The following is a 19,258-nucleotide window of genomic DNA, read 5'->3' on the forward strand; positions in this document are numbered from 1 at the left end:
AAGGAGCTCGAAGCTCCAAAAGGACACCTTCCCAAATATCCGTACGCTAAAAGCCTCTGTCCAAAGGGTGGCACTCTTCTGTGCTGTGATTCCTAGGATGAAGGGCAATGGTGGGAGGTCCCTGTGCCTCTGGCAGAAGGCTTTCTCAACTGCTGTGACATACCTATAAATCCCAGCACTGGGGAGCCTGAGGCAAGTAAAGCAAACTCAAAAACGTGAAAACAGTGTAAACATTTAGCGTAACTGATACAAAAACCTAAGTCTAGAACAACTGTAGAAAATGCGTACTGTGCTGTTAATAGAGGACAAGAGCGTGAGCTTGTGCACCTCATAGTAGCATAATCTCCATATATAAAGCCCTAGATACACAATGTGATTGGCTCAAAAATAAAACAAACAAACAAACAAAAAAAACGAGAAAACTGCAGCCCTCACAAACTTATATTTTGCATTGTAAAAAACACACCAATTAGGGGGCTGGAGAGATGGCTCAGTGGATAGGAGCACCGGCTGCTCTTGCAGAACACACATGTAGCTCCTCAACAGTCTTTTGCTGCAGTTCCAGGGGACCTGATGCCCTTATCTGGTACCAGGTATCCATGCAGAGCACTTACATGCAGGTGTTAACACTCACACACTTTTCAATTTTTTTGAAATTCGAAAGTACATTTTGAAGAAAACCTCCAAATTTTCAATTTCACTTTTTAGTTTTGGCTATGTAACCAAGGCTAGCCTTGAACTCACAAAAATCCTTCTGCCTCAGCCTCCCAATACTGGAAATATACCATTCATTATAGCCAACTAGTAAGCCTTAATTTTTATATTCTATTTCAGTGCACCAGCCCATGGTATCAAATATTATATAGTCAACTCCAAAACTTAATGTAGTCTGGGGACTGCTGCTGTAACCAAATGATCTAAACAAGACCTACTCTAATTCCCAAATTCTAGGCAAACATTAAAGCTACGTGTTGAGGCTAAAGTTACCTGAAAATGACAGTCCAGATGAGAAGCTCACACTGCACACCTCCTGGCAGCATATCCTTCGTGGAAAATGTGGCTCGATCATGGAGTTGGTCCTAATCAGGTGGTATAAAAAGATACTTCTAGAATTTGTGTAAAGCCTCAGTGTCCACTTCCGCTTTACCTTATGCCATACTGCATGCTGATGCTTCATATCAGATACTGTAAGTATGTAATTTAAAAACTAAGAGAATGATTGGTAAACAGCCCTTGCACTTGTTTTCTTGAGACAAGTTCTCACTATTGTAGCCCTGGATTGCCTGATACTTGCTATTTAGACCAGGGTGGCCCCAAAGGCAGATGTTTACCTGCTTCTGGTGGACTTAATGACTTGTTCCACCACACCCAACAGTCCTTACATTAAACAAACAAACAAACAACAAAAAACCCAAAAGAAACCAAGGTGTTACATGCCAGCAAGTATTTATTATTATTCATAAGTGGTCAAAAGACTTACAAGGCTCATTATTATAACCACATGTATGAAATATCACTTAGTGACAGTGAAAGAGACAGATATATGTATTTACATTAAAAAATACACACACGCGCACTCAAGTTTTGCCACATAGAGCTATGAAGGAGGCATCAGGCTATACAAGTTCCGATATACATAACACATTAAAGAATCAAGCGTAAAAACCATACTTAAGGTTGCAAAAATAAAGTTTCCTTTTCTTCAAGCATTTTGATCTGGGCTCAAGCAAAGCAAATAATGAACACCGATGATTTTCATATGATTCTACACACACTGAAACTGTCAATACACAAAAGTCAACAAAACAAAAGAGCAAGTTACAGAGATGAACAATGCATTTCATCCAAAGGCTAACAGTGTTTCATCCTGGCTCTCGGACATCAAGAATCATAATTTACATTACTTGAACAGCAAGGTAAGCCGGAACAGAACAATCAAAAGAAAGTCATGACTGCAAACAAGGTGCTGCCGCCCTCAGTCGGTCCAGCGTCCCCCTAGTGCAACAGCGTCATTTACCTGAAGACTCACGAGTCACAATTAAGGAGTACTCATACAAAACTAGTTCCTTTATTCTTGAAAAGGTGCCAGACTATACTTTTCATTTAAAAAATACACAGCACAGAAACTAATGAAAGACGGTCTGTCTCCATCTCTTGTCAATGAGGAAAGGCCAGAGAGATTCTTTGATTCCAATTCGAAATGGCGTCCGCTGGCCAATGCCTAAGGTCTCCAATTTGGAGCAGTCGAGCTGAGCATTTTTGGGGCGTTGTGCTCCTATGACGGGGCTGTCAGTAATCTTTAAAGAAAAACAAAACAACTTCTGAGTAAAGGAAATAACATCCTGAAGCTTGACAACTTTATTTCAGCTTTCCCTTAGTGGGAAAAAACCTGATCTTATCAGAACTACAAAAAATAAGCATCAAGGCAACACCTAAAAAAAATTGTGGTATGTAAGAACACACTCACATGAGTAGAGTATGTGGATGGATTCAGGTTGTCAGGCTCTGCAGGTTACCCCAATACTCCCAGCCAGCCCCACCCATACTTCTCTGTAAACTTCATCAATACTCTCTGACTTCTTCAGGGATAACTTATGCCAGAGACTGTCAAGATCCAAGCCAAGTTCACTTTGATTAGTTATCCAGGACAGAAAAGTGTTATCAAAAAAACACAACAGCCTAAGAAGTCAGGAGACCCAGAGGGGCTCTATACATACACCCAAGGACTGTGCATAGACTGGATCTAGGGCCCTACACAGAGGTAGCCAATGGGCAGCTCAGGCTTCCCGTGGGTTCCCAAGTAAGGGGAGCTGGATCTGTCTCTGACATGGACACTGTTGCCTGCATGTTGATCACCGACTCCTGGCAGGACTGCCTAGTCAGACCACAGGGGAAGAGGACGAGCTCAGTCCTGATGGGACTTGATGAGTGGGTGGGTGGGTAGGGGTGTCCCCCTTACTGAGGAAGAGGGGCGTGGGGAGGGGGACAAGGGAGGAAGAGGGCTACTATAGGGTTGTTAAGTGAATAAATAAGTTAATTAAAAAAATAAAAAGTCAGAGGGACGCAAGACTTACAGGCCGTAAGTGACTGCTGGGGAGGTTGAAGGCATCTGCTATTGCACACGCCATTTCGTACTTGGTCATCTGCTCATTGCCAGACCAGTGGAAGGTTCCCTTAATAGATGGATCCTAACAAAGGAAAAAAGAAAATCAAAACAGTTTCAAATTTGATTCCAAGAAAGTTAAAGGTCCAAAAATCAAAATGCAAACATATCTTTTTTGAAATAGTCTCCTCAAAATACCTAAGATCAAATGTCCACAAATATTCCAATACCCAAATCTGTAGACATAGGACCTTTTTTTAAATACTACAAATGCCTCCAATTGATAGTGACTAATTTTGAGGAACATTTTAAGCTATTCTAAGTTAAAATCAAAACTTAACAGTTTTGAGGCAGGATCTCACACAGACAAGGCTGTCCTTCAAGAGAGCACACATCTGAGACTCATCTCCAGCTTCTCCCTGCCTCCCTTTCCAGCTCAGGATCACAGGTGTGCACCTGAGAAGCCCAGTACCACACACCAGTAACCCTAACATTTGAGGAAGCTAAGGCAGAAAGACAGCCTTGAATACAAGGTCAGTCTGGGCTACACAGGGATTCAAGGCCACTCTAGGCAGCAAAGTGAAGCCCTTTTTCAAGAAACCAGAAGAGATGAACTAATTAAACACTCTTTGTTTGTTTGTTTGTTTTGGAAACAGGGTTTCTCTGTGTAACACAGCCCTGGATGTCCTGGACTAGGACTCAAGAGCTCTGCATGCTCTGCCTCTAGAGTGCTGGGGTTAAAGGCGTGTATCACACCTGGCTAGTTAAATACTCTTTACAATGGCATGCTATGACATTTTCAGTCTTGCTGAGTTTTTTTCTTTTTCTTTTTTTCTAACAGGTTTCAAAAAGCTCCTTACATAAAAAAAGAACTAACTGTGGGTGTTCGAACTCGGATGTGCATGCCACAGCACATACATAGAGGTCAAAGGACAACCCTCTTGTTATCACTACATACAGCGGTATAATTTTCATAGTAAAACACTGTAGTTATGCTGTGGCCATCATTAGTACTCTAAACTTTCCCAATCTTTTTATGTATATTCTATTCATTGCCAACATACTTAAAATTCACTCCCACTCTGGGCTGGAAGATGGTTCAGTGGTTAAAAGAGTGCTTCCTGTTCCTTTAGGAGGACCAGGGTTCAGTTCTCAGGCGATACAAGAGCCAGCACGAGGTAAAGGCCTCCTTTCTGCTTGGCCTCAAGGAATCAAACTGGGCAGCTCCCCATTAAGCTCTTTCATAGTGATACCTTCATGACCTAAACATCTCCCCAAAGCCCTGCCCAACCCAACCACCCACCCACAGGCCTCTGGTTTTCTTGGACACATGTGTATACTTGCACATATGTGGTACAAACAAATTCATGAACACATATACATGCATAATAAATTAAAAAAATGAACTCTCAATGTCTGTGCTTAGTCTGCTGGGCCTTTAAATCTCAGCACTAGGAAGGCAAAGGGAGGATTTCTCTATTTGAATTTATTTCTTGCATGCTACTTGAATACAGCATCTACTTTGTATAAACTGCTTTTGTTTGGTTTTCTACTTTTAAAAGCACATTTAATTTTGAGCCTGTGATAATCTGTGTACACACACAGAAGTTCAAGGACAGATAAGCAAAACAGAACTTTTGCTAAGACACAAGTCAGGCAACATCCTTAGCAAGACTTACCAGCATCCTCTTCTCCGCCAGCTGCCGGCACACGCTGGCTACATCTTTCACGTGTGTGGGGAACCTCTGCTGCCAGTGGTCCATGTTTGCTGACTTGTTGCTGAACTGCACCTTGTCGAACATAACAGTCACAGCACTTTCTTCAAGCTTTTCAACTTCCCCGTACAACACAGGAATTCTCAAAACAGCAGCCCCTAGGAACAACACATGAGGATATTTCACAGCTAGATCTTCTCCAACTTTGGGTGTAAAGACAAATTGTGTGGATTTAAACAATAGGAAAGTAGAAACCTTGCCTTTTAATAAAAATACACCAGGATGGGATGTAGCTCATAACGGAAACCACTGATTGAAAGTCAAATGCAGACAAAAGGACTGAAGAACAATTTAGGACCAAATAAATTGGAAGCCATCTCCACAGGCTATACATTTGATAGCAAGAGAAAAACAGTGTAAGGTTTCTTGACTGTGGTAACCATGCTGTGATTATGGAAACAATGCTACTGTTGCTAGAAGATACTCAACCAAGTGTCTGGAGACTGAAGAATTCATCCCTGGATTTGTCCCAGTACACACACGCGCGCACACACACGCACATGCACACACACACACACACACACACACACACACACACACACACACACACAGTACCAAACAAAACTAATCTAGGGACTAGGGTTGAATGCTCATCATCTTTTTTTGGAAGGCGGGGGTTGAGACAGGGTTTCTCTGTAGCCTGGGCTGTCCTGGAACTCACTCTGTAGACCAGGCTGGCCTTGAATTCACAAAGATCCCCCTGCCTTTGCTTTCCTGAGCACTGGGATTATAAGTGTGTGCCACCACACCCAGCCGGAGTATTATAAACACAGGTCTTGCTGTGGTCTGAATGTACCCACTCCAAAATTAATTCCCAGTCCAGCAGTGTGAGTGGGTGGTTGGGCTGGGGAGGGCTTTGGGGAGATATTTAGGTCATGAAGATATCACCATGAAAGAGCTTAATGGGGAGCTGCCCAGTTTGATTCCTTGAGGCCAAGCAGAAAGGAGGCCTTTACCTCGTGCTGGCTCTTGGATGTCAGGATTTCGCAGCCTCCAGAACTGTGAGAAATAAAGTTCAACTGTTTGTAAATGATCCATTCTGTGCATTGTTATATCAACATGAAGCAGAGCAAGGGAGATGGTGCTAGGGAGACTTATATAGGACTGATGGTTCATTTCTGATGAACTTTGGTGGTATTGCAGCTTTAACCTTGGGCCTCATGCATGCTCAGCAAGCACCCTACCTCTGAGTCAGAATAATGTATGATGTTAAAAAGACAGAAAACCCTGACAAGGTAAATGTCTGTAGTGAGGGCATCACAAGCTAGTGGCTGTTTTCAGGTGCACACTCCTCCCATCACATCAGTTCCCACAAGGATCGTGCCATGGAGTGTGCTGCGGCCAGAGAGAAATGAAGTTGAGCACCATGCTCCCACGGACAGGAAGAAGGCACAGCAGAACTAGCACCACATATAATGAGATGCAAAGATATGGGAAGAAAGTCAGATTTTAGATCGAAACAAAAATACTTGAAAAAATTATACAAAAATACTTCTCTTAAGAACCTGCATTTCATGCTTGTCTTCCTGAGAAATCAGCACATGGGAGAGATATCATGCTCCCAGTTTTAAATTTCTTTTTAATTTATGTTCAAAGAAATTACTTTTATATATGTACACACGTAAACATAGACAGACATGGGGAAAGAAAAAAGATCACGATATAGAATACCTTAAAAAATTTATTACATTTATTTGTGTTTGTGTGTGTGTGTGTGTGTACACATGTGAATGGTCAGAGGACACCTTGTAGGGAGCAGGTTTTCTCCACCACCATGTGAATCTCAGGAATTGAACTCAAGTCCTCAGCTTGGTGGCAACACCTTTACCTCTTGAGCTATCTCATCTGCATGCATTCTCTAATTTCCAGTGACCGATAGTCCTTGTTTTCCCTTTTCTTTCTTTCCTTTCTTTCATTAGAGGAGGGGAAGACAGGATGTAACTTTACAACCCAGGCTAGCCTAAAACTCATAATCCTGGCCAGCTTGAGTGCCGGGATTTCACACTCACTCACACACACACTCACACCAATTCTGGATATTTTTATCAATTAAGAACACATCTACTCATGAACAACAAAAACACATTTCAAAATCAATCAATGCTGGATCTTACCTAAATTGTTCTCCAGGACCGCTTTTTCTCCATCTAATTTTGTTTTGCCATACAGATTCAGGGGACTTGGTATATCTTCTTCTGTATAAGGGGGATTGGTGCCATCAAACACATAATCTGAGCTAATATAGATGAGAAACGCTCCAATTGCAGCTACAAAAAGAAAGCATAAAGCCACTGCCTTACTTCTACATGGAATTTAGAATATTTTTTTTTGTGGTTTTTTGTTTGTTTCATTTTGTTTTTCCCTGAGATAAACAAAAACACAAGTAAGACAGCTACAAAACTTTCAACTTCAAAAATCCAGTGAAGGAGGCTAGGGAGACAGCTCAGCGCAGCTAAGAGCACTGGCTACTCTTCCAGACGACCTGTGCTTACTTCCTAGCACACACATGGATGCTCATAACCACCTGTAATTCCAGTTTCAAGGGATAAGAAGCCCTCTTCTGACTCCCAAAGATGCCAGGCACACAGAGGGTGCACAGACATACACACAGGCAAAACATTTCTGGAGATAAAATAAGTATGTCTTAAAAAAACCAAAAACCCAGTTATAATATAGCATTACCTGCCTCCTTTGCTAAATTCCCTGAGGCACCCACATTCAGCTGGGAAGCAGCATCTGGCTGACTCTCAACAACATCTGGTCTTCTCTCTGCAGCACAATGCACTATGACGTGAGGCTGAAAGTTAAACATTGAGTTTTAACCCAAATGGAAAACAATAGAGAACCATGGATTCCTTAGCGTAATTTCAGGCAAAGAAAAAGGTTCCTTAAGTCAACAGCTCTTCAATTAAAAAGAAACCATTTTAATTTTTTTCTTGGGTTTGGTTTTTCAAGACAGGGTTTTTTTCATATAGCTCTAGTTGTCCTGGAACTTGAACTCAGAGATCTGCCTGCCTCCACCTGTGCATTGAGTACTGGGATTAAAGAGGTGTGCTATCACCTCCAGGCTCATTTAATTTCTAACACAGTTTTATCGTAGGTTTCTTTTCTTCCTAAAAACAAAACAAAAAGACCAAAAAAATAAAACAAAACAACAACAAAAAACCCAAACACACACACACACGCTCTGGAAAGGAAAGAACAATTTATTTTTTTGTATTTGCTTTTTGGGGCAGTGCTACAGTGCTACCTTGTACATTTTGCACATCACATGCTGGGCAGGGATGTAAGCCCTGAGCTACATCCCTAGCCAAGGTAAAAACAACTTAGTAATCCTTAGACAAAAACGTAGAAAAAACTATTAGTAACTATCTATAATCAAAATAAGCCCACTATCCCAATGTGGTGGAATAGTTAGCATGACTATCATGACTGTTTACTCATCAGGGCCCAGGCCCCACACAAACTGCTAAGTGCCCTGCCACTATGCTACAGGCCAGCGCTAACATTTAATAAATTCAGGACAAGAGGCAAGTACCATCAGTTGCAAGTAAATTCCTAAGTTCAAGTCTTGTGAGCACTCATTTAACAAGACTCAGCTACCTACAGAAAACACATGTCCATTTGCCCATAAGCGCAGTAAGCCACCATTTTTTAGTTGTTTTACTCTTACTATGGATCAAAAGCAACTTGAGGAAAAAAGGGTTTATTTCACTTACATACCAAAGTGCATCACTGAGGAAAGTCAAGGCAGGAACTGGTACCGAGGCAATGGATGAACTCTGCTCATGGGCTTGCTCCCCATGACATGTTCAGTCTGCTTTCATATGCAACTCAAGCCCGTCCACATCAGTCATATTAATCAAATGGTGGGGGGGGGGGGGGAAATGCCCCATGGACTAATGTGGTTGAGGCATTTTCCCAACTGAGCTCCCTCCTTGTAGATGACTCTATGACTCTAGCTCCTGTCAAGCTGACAACTAACCAGGACACAGGGGTAAGTACTGAGAAAAGAAAGGTCTTCACATTTGAGTGAGTACGACACATTTAAAGAGCCCAACACAGGATATCTTTTACAGAGAGAAGGCTTTTTTAATGCAAGTGGGACAAAGCAAGAACTAAGATTGGTGTTAAAAGTCTGTGTGCTGGAGGCTGGAACTCACATGATGGCTAGTAACCATTTATAGCTCCAGTTTCAGGGGCTGGAGAGATGTCTCACTGGTTAACAGCACTGGCTGCTCTTCCAGAGGACTTGTTTTGATTCCCAGGACCCACATGGCAGCTCACAACTGTCTGTAGCTTCACTCCCCAGGCATCTGACACCCTTACACAGACATATATGTAGGCAAAACACCAATGCATATAAATAACAAATAAATCATTACAGTTTCAAGGGATCAGACACCCTTTTCTGTCTTCTGAAGGCACTGTATGCATGTTTCACAGACACCAAAACACCCATACACAGAAAATACATCAGAGAGAGAGAAAATGCCGACACACCCAATTTTCTCAACACCTGCTCAAGGACTCTACGAATTGCTTTCAAATTTGAGTGTACAACACCTGGGATCCTTCAAATACAATATCCTGGCCCATCACAGACATAATACATTATTCTTTGGACATGTGGCCTGAAATCAATTTTCCCCAGTGTTTGCAGTACTCATGCTCCCAGATTCCTACTTTTAAATTCTTCTGACCATACTTTTTCAGCATTAAAGTAGAAATAATATTTTCTTTCTCAGTTCCCAGATAATACACGGACATTTGATGGCAAGTGAGACTAGGAAAGCATAAACACAAGCTGTGCCATGCTACAGGCTGTGCAGGAGAGGGAGGAGGACTCTGGGGAGAAAGCCAGTATGCGGGGCCTGTGGCCCCAACACCCTGGGTCACTGCAAAGAAGGAAGTACACTCTGCATTGTTGCTGCTCAACAGGCTGCAGCTTTCAAGCACAGCTTCCTGTCAGTAAGCACACCTTCTGTGTAATCCAGACAACCACTAACAAAAGACATGTACAATTCCAAATATACAAACCCATACCTGAAAATCATGAATGAGGTGATGGACTGCTTCAGAGTCCAACAGGTTCACTTGCTCAAACTTTGGTCTTGCTCTTCGAAAGCCACAGCCAACGGTGTGCCAGTTACTCTGCTGAAATTCTTTGTAAACTGCTCTGCCAAGAAGCCCGGTGGCTCCGGTAACTAGAACCCGCCGGCTAGGGGTGTTTACTTCCTCCTAGAAGTAGGAAGAGAGGAGAGCCACAGTTTGAAAACAATTCTCTGAAAGAAATGAAAGCTGCCACTATTGTGTACCAAATACCTTTATAAAATTAAATGTCACATAGCTAAAAGTCAGTTTTAAAGCTAGATTAATCAAACTGCATCAACCACATGACTTAAAGTATTTGTTTTTAATTATTTTATTTTATGTCTGAGTATTTTGCCTCATGCATGTGTGTGTGCGCTACCTATGTTGCCTGGGGATAGCAGAAGAGGGTATAAAATCTCCCAGAACTGGGGTTAGAGGCAACTCTCTAGCCACCAAGTAGATGCTGGGAACGAGGCCTGGGTTCTCTACAAATCAACACAGTACTCTTATCCATAAGACACCACCCCTCCCCGCTCAGTAAGTTTCAATAATCAGTCTCATTGGGGCTAGAAGGACTCCTTAGTGGTTAAGAACACACATTGCTTTTGGAGAAGACAGGCATTGGGTAGCTTACAACTATTTAAACTCTATAGCTGATAACTCTTCTGGCCTCTGGGGGTAACTGAATTTACAAGCACGCGCGCGCGCGCGCGCACACACACACACACACACACACATAATGAAAAATAAAAAATAAGGGGTAGGAGAAATGGCTTGGTGGCTATGAAGGGTGCTCTTCCAGAGTACCTGGGTTCAATTCCTAGCACCCACATGGCAGCTCACAACTGTCTGTAATGCCAATCCCCAATTCCAAGGGATCTGACACCTTCACACTAATGGATATAAAATAAGATTAAATAAATAAAAAAAAACATGCATTTTAAATTTGAGCAAATATGTCCATCTGTCAGCACTAAATTAACTTACACAGCATACTTATGACTGATAGCTACAGAAACCATAAAATTTGTGTTGTTATTGAAAAAAATGTGCTCACAGAAATTGTAAAAAGTCACCACTTAAGGAATAATTTGATTTCTGTATACCCAAGGCAAAGTTCCAAAAATCGACTAACACTTTTCCTGCAAAAGGAAAAGTCAATTTTTCCTTTTTTAAATATACTATTTTTAGCCATCAAGGTGTCACATCTGTAAACTCAGCATGTGGCTGGAATGCTCATTAGATTTTATCATGCAGTGCTATTTCTGTTAAAGTCACCTAATTCTGAGCTGTGTGTGTGTGTGTATATGTGTGTATATATATATATATATATACACACACATATATATACATATATATACATATATAATATGCAACAGCTAAAGACATTTTTGAGCTCTAACTTTCGGTAAATGATTTAGTAAACATGTACACTTTATTTAAGAACTCCAAAATCGGGTGTTTCTAGAATATACAAAAGCTGAAATCAAAAGAGGTATGAAGGGGGGTGCAGTATACAAAAAAGTATTAAGAATTTTAATTCAACCAATCTCAAAACATTTTTTAAAAATTAAAGAAATTTCAGGTGGTAGCTGTAACACAACCTGGCTCTAAGCCAGGGAATTTATGGAAATAAAAATTTGAGCTGGCAAAATTTTCTTCGAACTTTAGCAAGAGAATAACTCTCCAAAGGTTTACATGTAAATCAGGTGTACTGATGATGACCTCTTAAATCCCTGCACTCAGTGGGCAGGGGCAGGATGTCAGCAAACTGAGTAAGGCCTGGTCTACATAGGGAATTCTAGGCCACCCATGCCTGTAAAACAAGACCCTGTCACAAAAACCACAGTTGTATACACACACACACACACACACACACACACACACACACACACACACATGCATATGCACGCACGTGCACGCACACATACCTGAAATGAAAGGGGTCAAAACACGCTAAGTCTAGTATAGATTCAGAAAACCCTGATGTGTGATAAATACCATGAAGATGCCTGGGAAAATACAATGAAAGAGGCACGCTGACAGGTGGGTCAGAGGGTAAGAACACTGGCTGCTCTTCTGGAGGACCCTGGTTTGAGCCCAACATGAACATGGCATCTAACAACCATCTGTAACTCCAGTTCCTGGGGAGCATGTTGTGAACAAACAGGTAAAACACCCATACTATGAAACAAAAACAAAAACAAAAAAAAACAAAAAAAAAACAAAAGAAAGAAAGAAAAAGGACCAGAATTGGGTTCTCAGCATCCATACTAGGCTGCTTACAACTCCCTCTAACTCCAATTCTAGTGGAATGGACTCCCTCTTTTGGCCTCAGTGGGTATTGGACACATGGTACACAGCTATACACTTAGTAAACAAAAAAACCCAAAAAACCCCAAACAAACTGGAAAGTCCACGTGTAAGCTTAGTGTGCTCCCGAAATTACAGCACTAGCACTTGTCATCTGATGCAGGAAGATCCTGAGATCAAGACCAGCCCTGGGTATAGATCAAGTTCTGGCTCCAAAAGAAAAAAAAAAAAAAAAAAGTTTCCCACTGACTTCCTACCTCTATAACATTCTGGAGCACCCTTGGGATTTAAGAAACAAGACATCCAGACTGCTTAAGTAGGAATGGACTTCAGATGGCAGAAGGCCAACGCCCTGTCTTCCCAATGTACCCACAGGCAGTATTCTGAGAAGGGGTGCCTCTCTAACATTAGCTATGCCAATTCTCAGCATGCAGTAAGAGCAAATCTCAGTTGCACTGATTGAGAGAGCAACAAATATCCACATATCATAGCTGTCTGTACCTTCTGTTGATGTTCTGCTTTTTCAAAACAGAGTGTGTAGCCTTGGCTTGCCTGGAAATCATTCTCCCTCAGCTTTCAGAGTGCTGGGATTAACACACAAATCATCATACCCCAGCTAATGCCACCCCTCCACCCCCCCCACCTCCCAGGCAGGGTTTCTCTGTGTAGCCTTGGCTGTCCTCACTGGCTCACTGACATCTCCTGCCTCTGCCTCCCTCAGTGCTGGGATTAAAGGACTGTACCACTCCGAGTTGTACCTTTTTTTTTTTTTCTTAATTAAAAACATTGCTGGCTGTGGTGGCATCATTAATCCCAGTCCACTGGAGGTAGAGGCAGGCAGATCTCCAAAGAGTTGAGGCTAACCATGAATACACAGTTAGACCCTGGTAACAAAACAAAACAATCATAGGCATACGAGTTAGTACCCAGTTTACCACTTCCCACTTTTACAGAACTGTACAAACACATTAAGCTTACATGCATACATACATGTATGCAGGCATAAACAGTTGGACATGTGTTGTCAGCAGTCTGTAACTGCAAATAAATTTGAAATTTAGCTAAGGCCCATTCATTTGGAGATAAATTTTACATTAATAGCTGGGCCTGGTGGCCCATGCCTTTAATCCCACACTCTGGGAGGCAGAAGCAGAGGAATCTGCTTCTGAGTCGGAGGCCAGCTGGTCTACACAGTGAGTTCCAGGAGAGTAAGGGCTTGCACAGAGAGAATCTGTCCCAGTTAGGGTTACTACTACTGTAATAAAACAAACTTTACATTTGTACAGCACTGTTCATCACTGAAAAAGGTCCGGATAGGAACGTAGAGGCAGGAGCTGACTGACACAAGACATGGAGGAGTGCTGCTTACTGGCTTAACAGCCTGATTTCTTAAACAACTCAGGACCAGCAGCCCAGGGGTGGTTCCAACCACAATGGGCTGGGGGGTGGGCGGGGAGGTATGTCGATCACTAGTTAAGAAAATGCCCTACAGGCTTGCACGCAGCCCAATCTTATAGAAGCATTTTCTCTAGAGTCTCCCTCCTCTCCAGTGACTCTAGCTTGTACAAACTGACATAAAACAAGCACAGGCTGTCTCAAAATAAAAATAAATAATTTTTAAAAATTGCATTAGCAAAACTGCAAGGCACGTAGATTTGGGAATTAAGTCTTATCTACTGTGCTGGATATGTTCTGAGAGTCAGTAATGCTAGGGGGCTTGAAATGGAATAATGGACCGGAATTGGAAACAAGCAGGGGCAAGTTTACTAGACCTGCATTTTCCAAATATCAGCAGTCTCCCACCATGCAAAATACGGTCGCGGAACCCTAGGGGCCAGGGCCAAACAGATCTGTACTGGAGTCCCTGATCAAACCTTACAGAATAAACTTGAGGCAAAGCCTGACCCTTTATGCCCGCTTTCCCACCCCTGAGACTGAGCGTTAACAGAATCGCATAGTTGTAAACACAGACGTCCATAAAGTGCCTGAAGTAACGTGCCCTGGTGCAAACTGAATTCACCAACTTGACACCTCCAACACCGCCCTTTGGGAGAAGCCACCCTCCCTTCTGTGTGAAGATCCAGGAACACAAAACAAAGACGAAAACAGGGCTCAAATGTTAACCAGCCCCCGGGGACGGCGGGAGCCTCCACCTCCCAGCGCCCCGGCTGCTACCGCGTAAGCGTAGCCTAGCTGGGAGCGAGGTAAACAAACTCAGAGGCGCCACCCGGGGCTCCACGCCCCGCACCTCACCTCCAACAGCCGGCAGCTGCCGGGGACGAAGTGGATGGAGAGCTCCTTCTCCCGGCCCACCATGCCCGCCGTCTTGGCGCCGCCGCAGTCGCGGACCGCAGCCTCCACCCGCGCAGCACAGCCGGGGGCCGCAGCGCCCGCGCCCTTGGCCCTCCTCCCCTAGGCCCAGGCCCTCCCGGCTGACGCTTCCGGCTTCCGCCGCCATGGTCGCGCCTGTTGATTGGCCGCCTCCCGACACGCATTCGCAGAGGGGCGGGACTCCGAGGGACGCTCTCAGCCCACGTGCCGGTTCTTAAAGAGCTAGTGCACGCAGGCGCTGGTGCCAAGCAAGGAATGCAGGCGCTTTCCTAATCTCTCCTTCTTAGTGAAGGGGTAAAGAATCGATTCTCCTAAAGTTCTAGGTTTGCAGACTGCGAAGTGCCTAAGAACCGACGGCAAAGTAGACTAAAACATCCGTGAAATTAGGAGGGGAGGCACCTAAGGTTGGTTCCCTACACTCACAGCTTGGCTTTCATTCACAGCTTGGCTTTCATTCTGGCCTTGGGCTCAGAAAGAGTTTGAACTTCTGATCCTCCAGCTTCCCCTCTTAAACTCTGGGATTATGGGAGTGGCAGACCAACCTAGGCAAGGTGTGGTTGTTTGTTTGTTTAAGGCCGGGAAAAAGAGTAAAAATAAGTGCTGTCCTCTGAGTCATTAATATCTCTGGAAACTATGTTCTTCTGGAATGCTAAAAAATGCTGTGAAATTTTTTTTAAATGTTTAATTATTTTTAGGTAATTAAAAATAAAAAGGCGTGGGAGAGAATATTATCTGGGTACTTTTTTTTTTCCTTCTTTTTCTTTGTTTTGATTTTCAAGACAGGGTTTTTCTGTGTAGTTTTGGCAGTCTTGGACTCGCTTTGTTGAACAGGCTGGCCTGGAACCCACAGGATCCACCTGCCCCTGCCTCCCTGACTGATACTTTCTAAAAGGCAGTTTTCGTTTTTTTTCTCAGAGTCTACTTTTAAGTGGCTTCACAAGCTTCCTGACTCCCCTTTGGACGCTCCACTTAGAGGCTGCTGCCAGGAGCTACTGGAGCCAAGCCTTGGAGGAGCTGCAGAAACTTAAAATGATGGAGCAAAGGAAGAGCACAATGCCGGGCACTCTTCCAAACCTGTGTGGTGTTTAAAAGTTAATCAGAAACAACAGCCCCTGGAGTCTGACTCAGCAATCAACTATATTTCCTGCAGGTTCCAAGCTCCAAAGTATAGCAGCAACAGGCAAGCCTGTGAAACTTAGACTGAAAAAAGCCGGCACGCACGAGCGGATTCGCCCACTTTCTACCCAACAGTCTGTTCTCCAGACACCCACGATATAAGGGACTTAAAATTCTCCCCAAGACGTGACCACCGCCCCTCCCGCAGACGCCTCGTTTTCCTTTCGGTTTATTTTTAAACTAAAGATCAAGCTGCCTGAAAGTTTTCCTCAGAGCCAGAGGATACACCCCACCCTCCCCATTCCCTGGTTTCTTGTGATTCTTTGGAAGAGAAAACAAAGGCAGCCTGCGGCCCCTCACTTTTCGATTTTTTTTTTTTTTCCCTAATCCAGGCCTTATGGTTATTAAAAGAAAGGGCTATCTAGCCCAACACTAAGTTAAAAGAATTAGAAAGAAAAGGTCCGAGGGAGGGAACAGCTCCCTCCTGTTTCAAGTGTCTAGCTGGAATGTGTGTATCTCTTCCTACAGGGGGTTATAAAATGTACCTAATAGGAAGACTCGAGAATTTCTGCAGCTAGCAGTTTGATTCTCAGAGCAACCTCGTCGGTGAGTGAGGAAATTTTTGCTTGCCTCTCCTTATAAGAGCACGGTTTGACGCTTGTCAAAAGTTGGGCATAGCTCTAGAGGGGTATATTTAAGTGCGATTTTTAACCGTTTTGCTTAATAAGAGAAGGTTCTATGTTTACAGGCAATGTCGGATTTCCGAACGAGGTCACGTCTTAAAAGAGCGCAAACCGGAACTGAGAGTCTCTGTAGCAGATTCCAGCCCTGCGAGACAAAAGCCGGCATGCACCGCTGGTTAAATCGTACACTTTACACACTTAAATCTTAACTTCACCACAGTTGCACTTCGTGCGGAGAATGAAGCAATCGTTCTGCTTCACGTTTTGTTTCTGTCCAAATGGGTTTGGTTTCCTGGGTGAGAAACCCAAAATAGTTTATCCTGTGTCCCAAGCTTCTTATTTCTTAAGGACATACTTGGCACCGGCAAATATTTTCTTTACACCCTTTCAACCGTTACCAGCCATTTCGAGTCGCTTTGAAAGCGATGATGGGTCGACGCTGTGTCTTGAATTGCTAGCTCTTACCTGCTCCATGTCCTCCGGCATTTCAGGCATGATTCCAGTACTAATTTGGGAAAACGCAGCGAGGGGAACCTCAGCGTCTGGCTTCTCTGGCCCGGTCTTTGTTCGCTCCGCCCTTACAGGGCAGACGGAAGCCAAAAAACGTGAGCCGCAGCTCCGCTCGACCTTTCAAATTAGCATTTCCATTCCAATCCTGGAATCTCGTGCAGCTTTCCACAGTGCAGTAAGCTGGCAGCTGATTCCTCCTGCTAGTTTTAAAACTACCCAATGAGAAGTTGCATGTTTAGCTGCCAAGTCAAGCGAGGATCCACTACTAAAATCCATATGTCAGAACGACAAAGTATAAAAACAAAGAAGCTCTGCAATTCCTTAGTAGAACTTGTTGACGTTGTCTCTTCTAGAGCTACAATGGGCCAACGGTTGGGAGGCACACTGTCTGTGCAACTGATTCCTGTTGTGAAATATGTCACAGGGTTCACACCTTACAGTAAAAGAACCCTCAGTAAAATTCCCCAGGGTTTTTTTTTTTTTTTTTTTAAACTTAACCATTTCAAATGGCAATTTTAAAAAGCCTCGTGCTAACAACACAGAGATGTGGTCATTTCCAATAACTACCTTCTCCTTAAATTTAGCCAAGCACTAAATTCTGCTTGAAGTACTTCCCTCACCTGCTGGTAACAGCAAGTGTGCAGCCATTTTCTAGGAGTGAAACACAGACAACAAATTTTTTAACAGTTTCAAGGACTACTTGGGTGTAGTTAGGCTTTGAGACACTGTTTGAGTTTAGGGCATTGCACGGTTTTAACTTTAAAATCAACAGAAGCTGGTATTGAAATTGACCTTTTATTCCAGCATTTAATTAAGCAAAGGCAGGAGGATCACTATGAGTTCAAGGCCAACCTGGTCTACGAAATGAGTCCAGAATTGCTAAGGCTACAGAGAAACCCTGTCTCAAAACAAAACAAAAAAAACCAAAACAAACAAAATTTAAAGTATCTCTCAGCTCAGCAGTGGTGGCTCAAGCCTCTGATCTCAGCTGTCTGGTGGCAGAGGCTGGCATTCAAGGCCAGCCTGGTCTACAGAGCAAGTTCCAGCACAATCAGGGCTACGCAGAGAAACATTGTGTGTGTGTATGTGTGTGTCACTCAGCATTATAGTCTACCCAGTGGGCATATAGCACATGGGAAAACAATGTCAAAATATATTTTCCTTTATAGGGTGTGTATATATATTTTGCAAGTTTGAAAGATTATCTTTTAAGTTATGGTACTCAAAAGGCAAAAACCAATGTTTTCCTTTCTTTGAACAATTTTTGTGCCTCCAAAGTTGTAGAAGTGAAATCTAACCATCTCCTCTTTGAATCTCCATACAGCATCTCTCACTTAAAAACAAGGAAAAACAAAACAAAATAAGGGCTATTAAGATGGACTCAGTGGGAAAAGGTGCTTGCCACCAACATGAGTTGGACCCTGTAGAACCAAGCCTATAAATTATCCTCTGACCTCCACAAATGTGCCATGGCACAAGTGTGAGAGCACACACGCGTAAGTAAACATAATAATAAAGCTGTTTTAGTGATCTTGCTACCAATACATGTCCACTCTATTTGAATATGAATCACATTTATTGCTGCAGCTGCTGATGGCAATCTTAGGTGAGTGTTCAAGGCTAATACACCCAAAAGCTTCACCAGGGACTTTGGATTCTAGGATCAAGTTTAAATCTTATCATTCTGTGCTTTAACCACTAGCAGCTTTGGTCCTTGACACATTCTATAAATGGCTTCTGTCAGCAATGGGCAGTGACAGCAGAGAGCAAAAGGTCGTGGCACCTTGTACTGTTACAACCATCATAGTTCATGAATGTCCGGATCCTTAGCTCTAGAGTGCAAAGTGCCATAGTTCTTGCACCAAGAGTGTTGAATTCCATAACTCTTAAGTTTTGGCAGCTCTCTGGGACTCTTCTGGCCATCAGTGCCTACATGCCTGTTCAACTCCTTAATTTTATGTTACAGGTGTTTTATCTGCATCTTTGTACAACATGAGTGCAGTGCCTGTGAAAGTCAGAAAGGACCATGCCATACCCTGGAACTAGAGCTAGACAGGTGTTAGCTGCCACGCAGGTGGTGGGAATTGAACTCTGATCCTCTGGAAGAGCAGCTGGTGCACTTAATCACAGAGGCCTCACTCCAGCCTTTCTCAGCATTTTATAATCCTTCTCATCACTTCTGATATGTGCTATGTTGGTGTTCTGATTCTTGTGCTGCTGTCCTGACGCTATTGCCACTGTCACTGTTGCCTTTGCCATCATGAATAATCTTTTCTATAACCGGTTCAGTCCACTCTAGGGTTTAAAAGGAGGCAAAGAAGTGCCATTCAAGA

General features: G+C 43.1%; 1 protein-coding gene across 2 annotated transcripts; it reads right to left on the bottom strand.

Annotated features, from left to right (window-relative positions):
* Positions 1–1,429: 1,429 nt before the first annotated feature.
* Positions 1,430–17,112, bottom strand: Mat2b (methionine adenosyltransferase 2 non-catalytic beta subunit). 2 transcript variants are annotated; one of them, XM_055604777.1, is made up of 7 exons: positions 16,881–17,112; positions 9,925–10,119; positions 7,561–7,675; positions 6,993–7,145; positions 4,783–4,976; positions 3,075–3,188; positions 1,430–2,297 (listed from the first exon to the last, which is right to left on the bottom strand). In XM_055604777.1, exons 1-7 carry the CDS (start codon positions 16,908–16,910, stop codon positions 2,127–2,129), a joined length of 972 nt encoding a protein of 323 aa, XP_055460752.1. In that variant the 5' UTR covers positions 16,911–17,112; the 3' UTR covers positions 1,430–2,126. The 2 variants fall into 2 exon arrangements, with proteins under 2 accessions (XP_055460752.1, XP_055460750.1); XM_055604775.1 differs by lacking the exon at positions 16,881–17,112 and adding an exon at positions 14,539–14,709.
* Positions 17,113–19,258: the final 2,146 nt, after the last annotated feature.

The sequence above is a fragment of the Psammomys obesus genome, unplaced genomic scaffold (assembly GCF_907164565.1).
Source record: "Psammomys obesus unplaced genomic scaffold, mPsaObe1.curated_primary_1811, whole genome shotgun sequence".
NCBI lineage: Eukaryota > Metazoa > Chordata > Mammalia > Rodentia > Muridae > Psammomys > Psammomys obesus.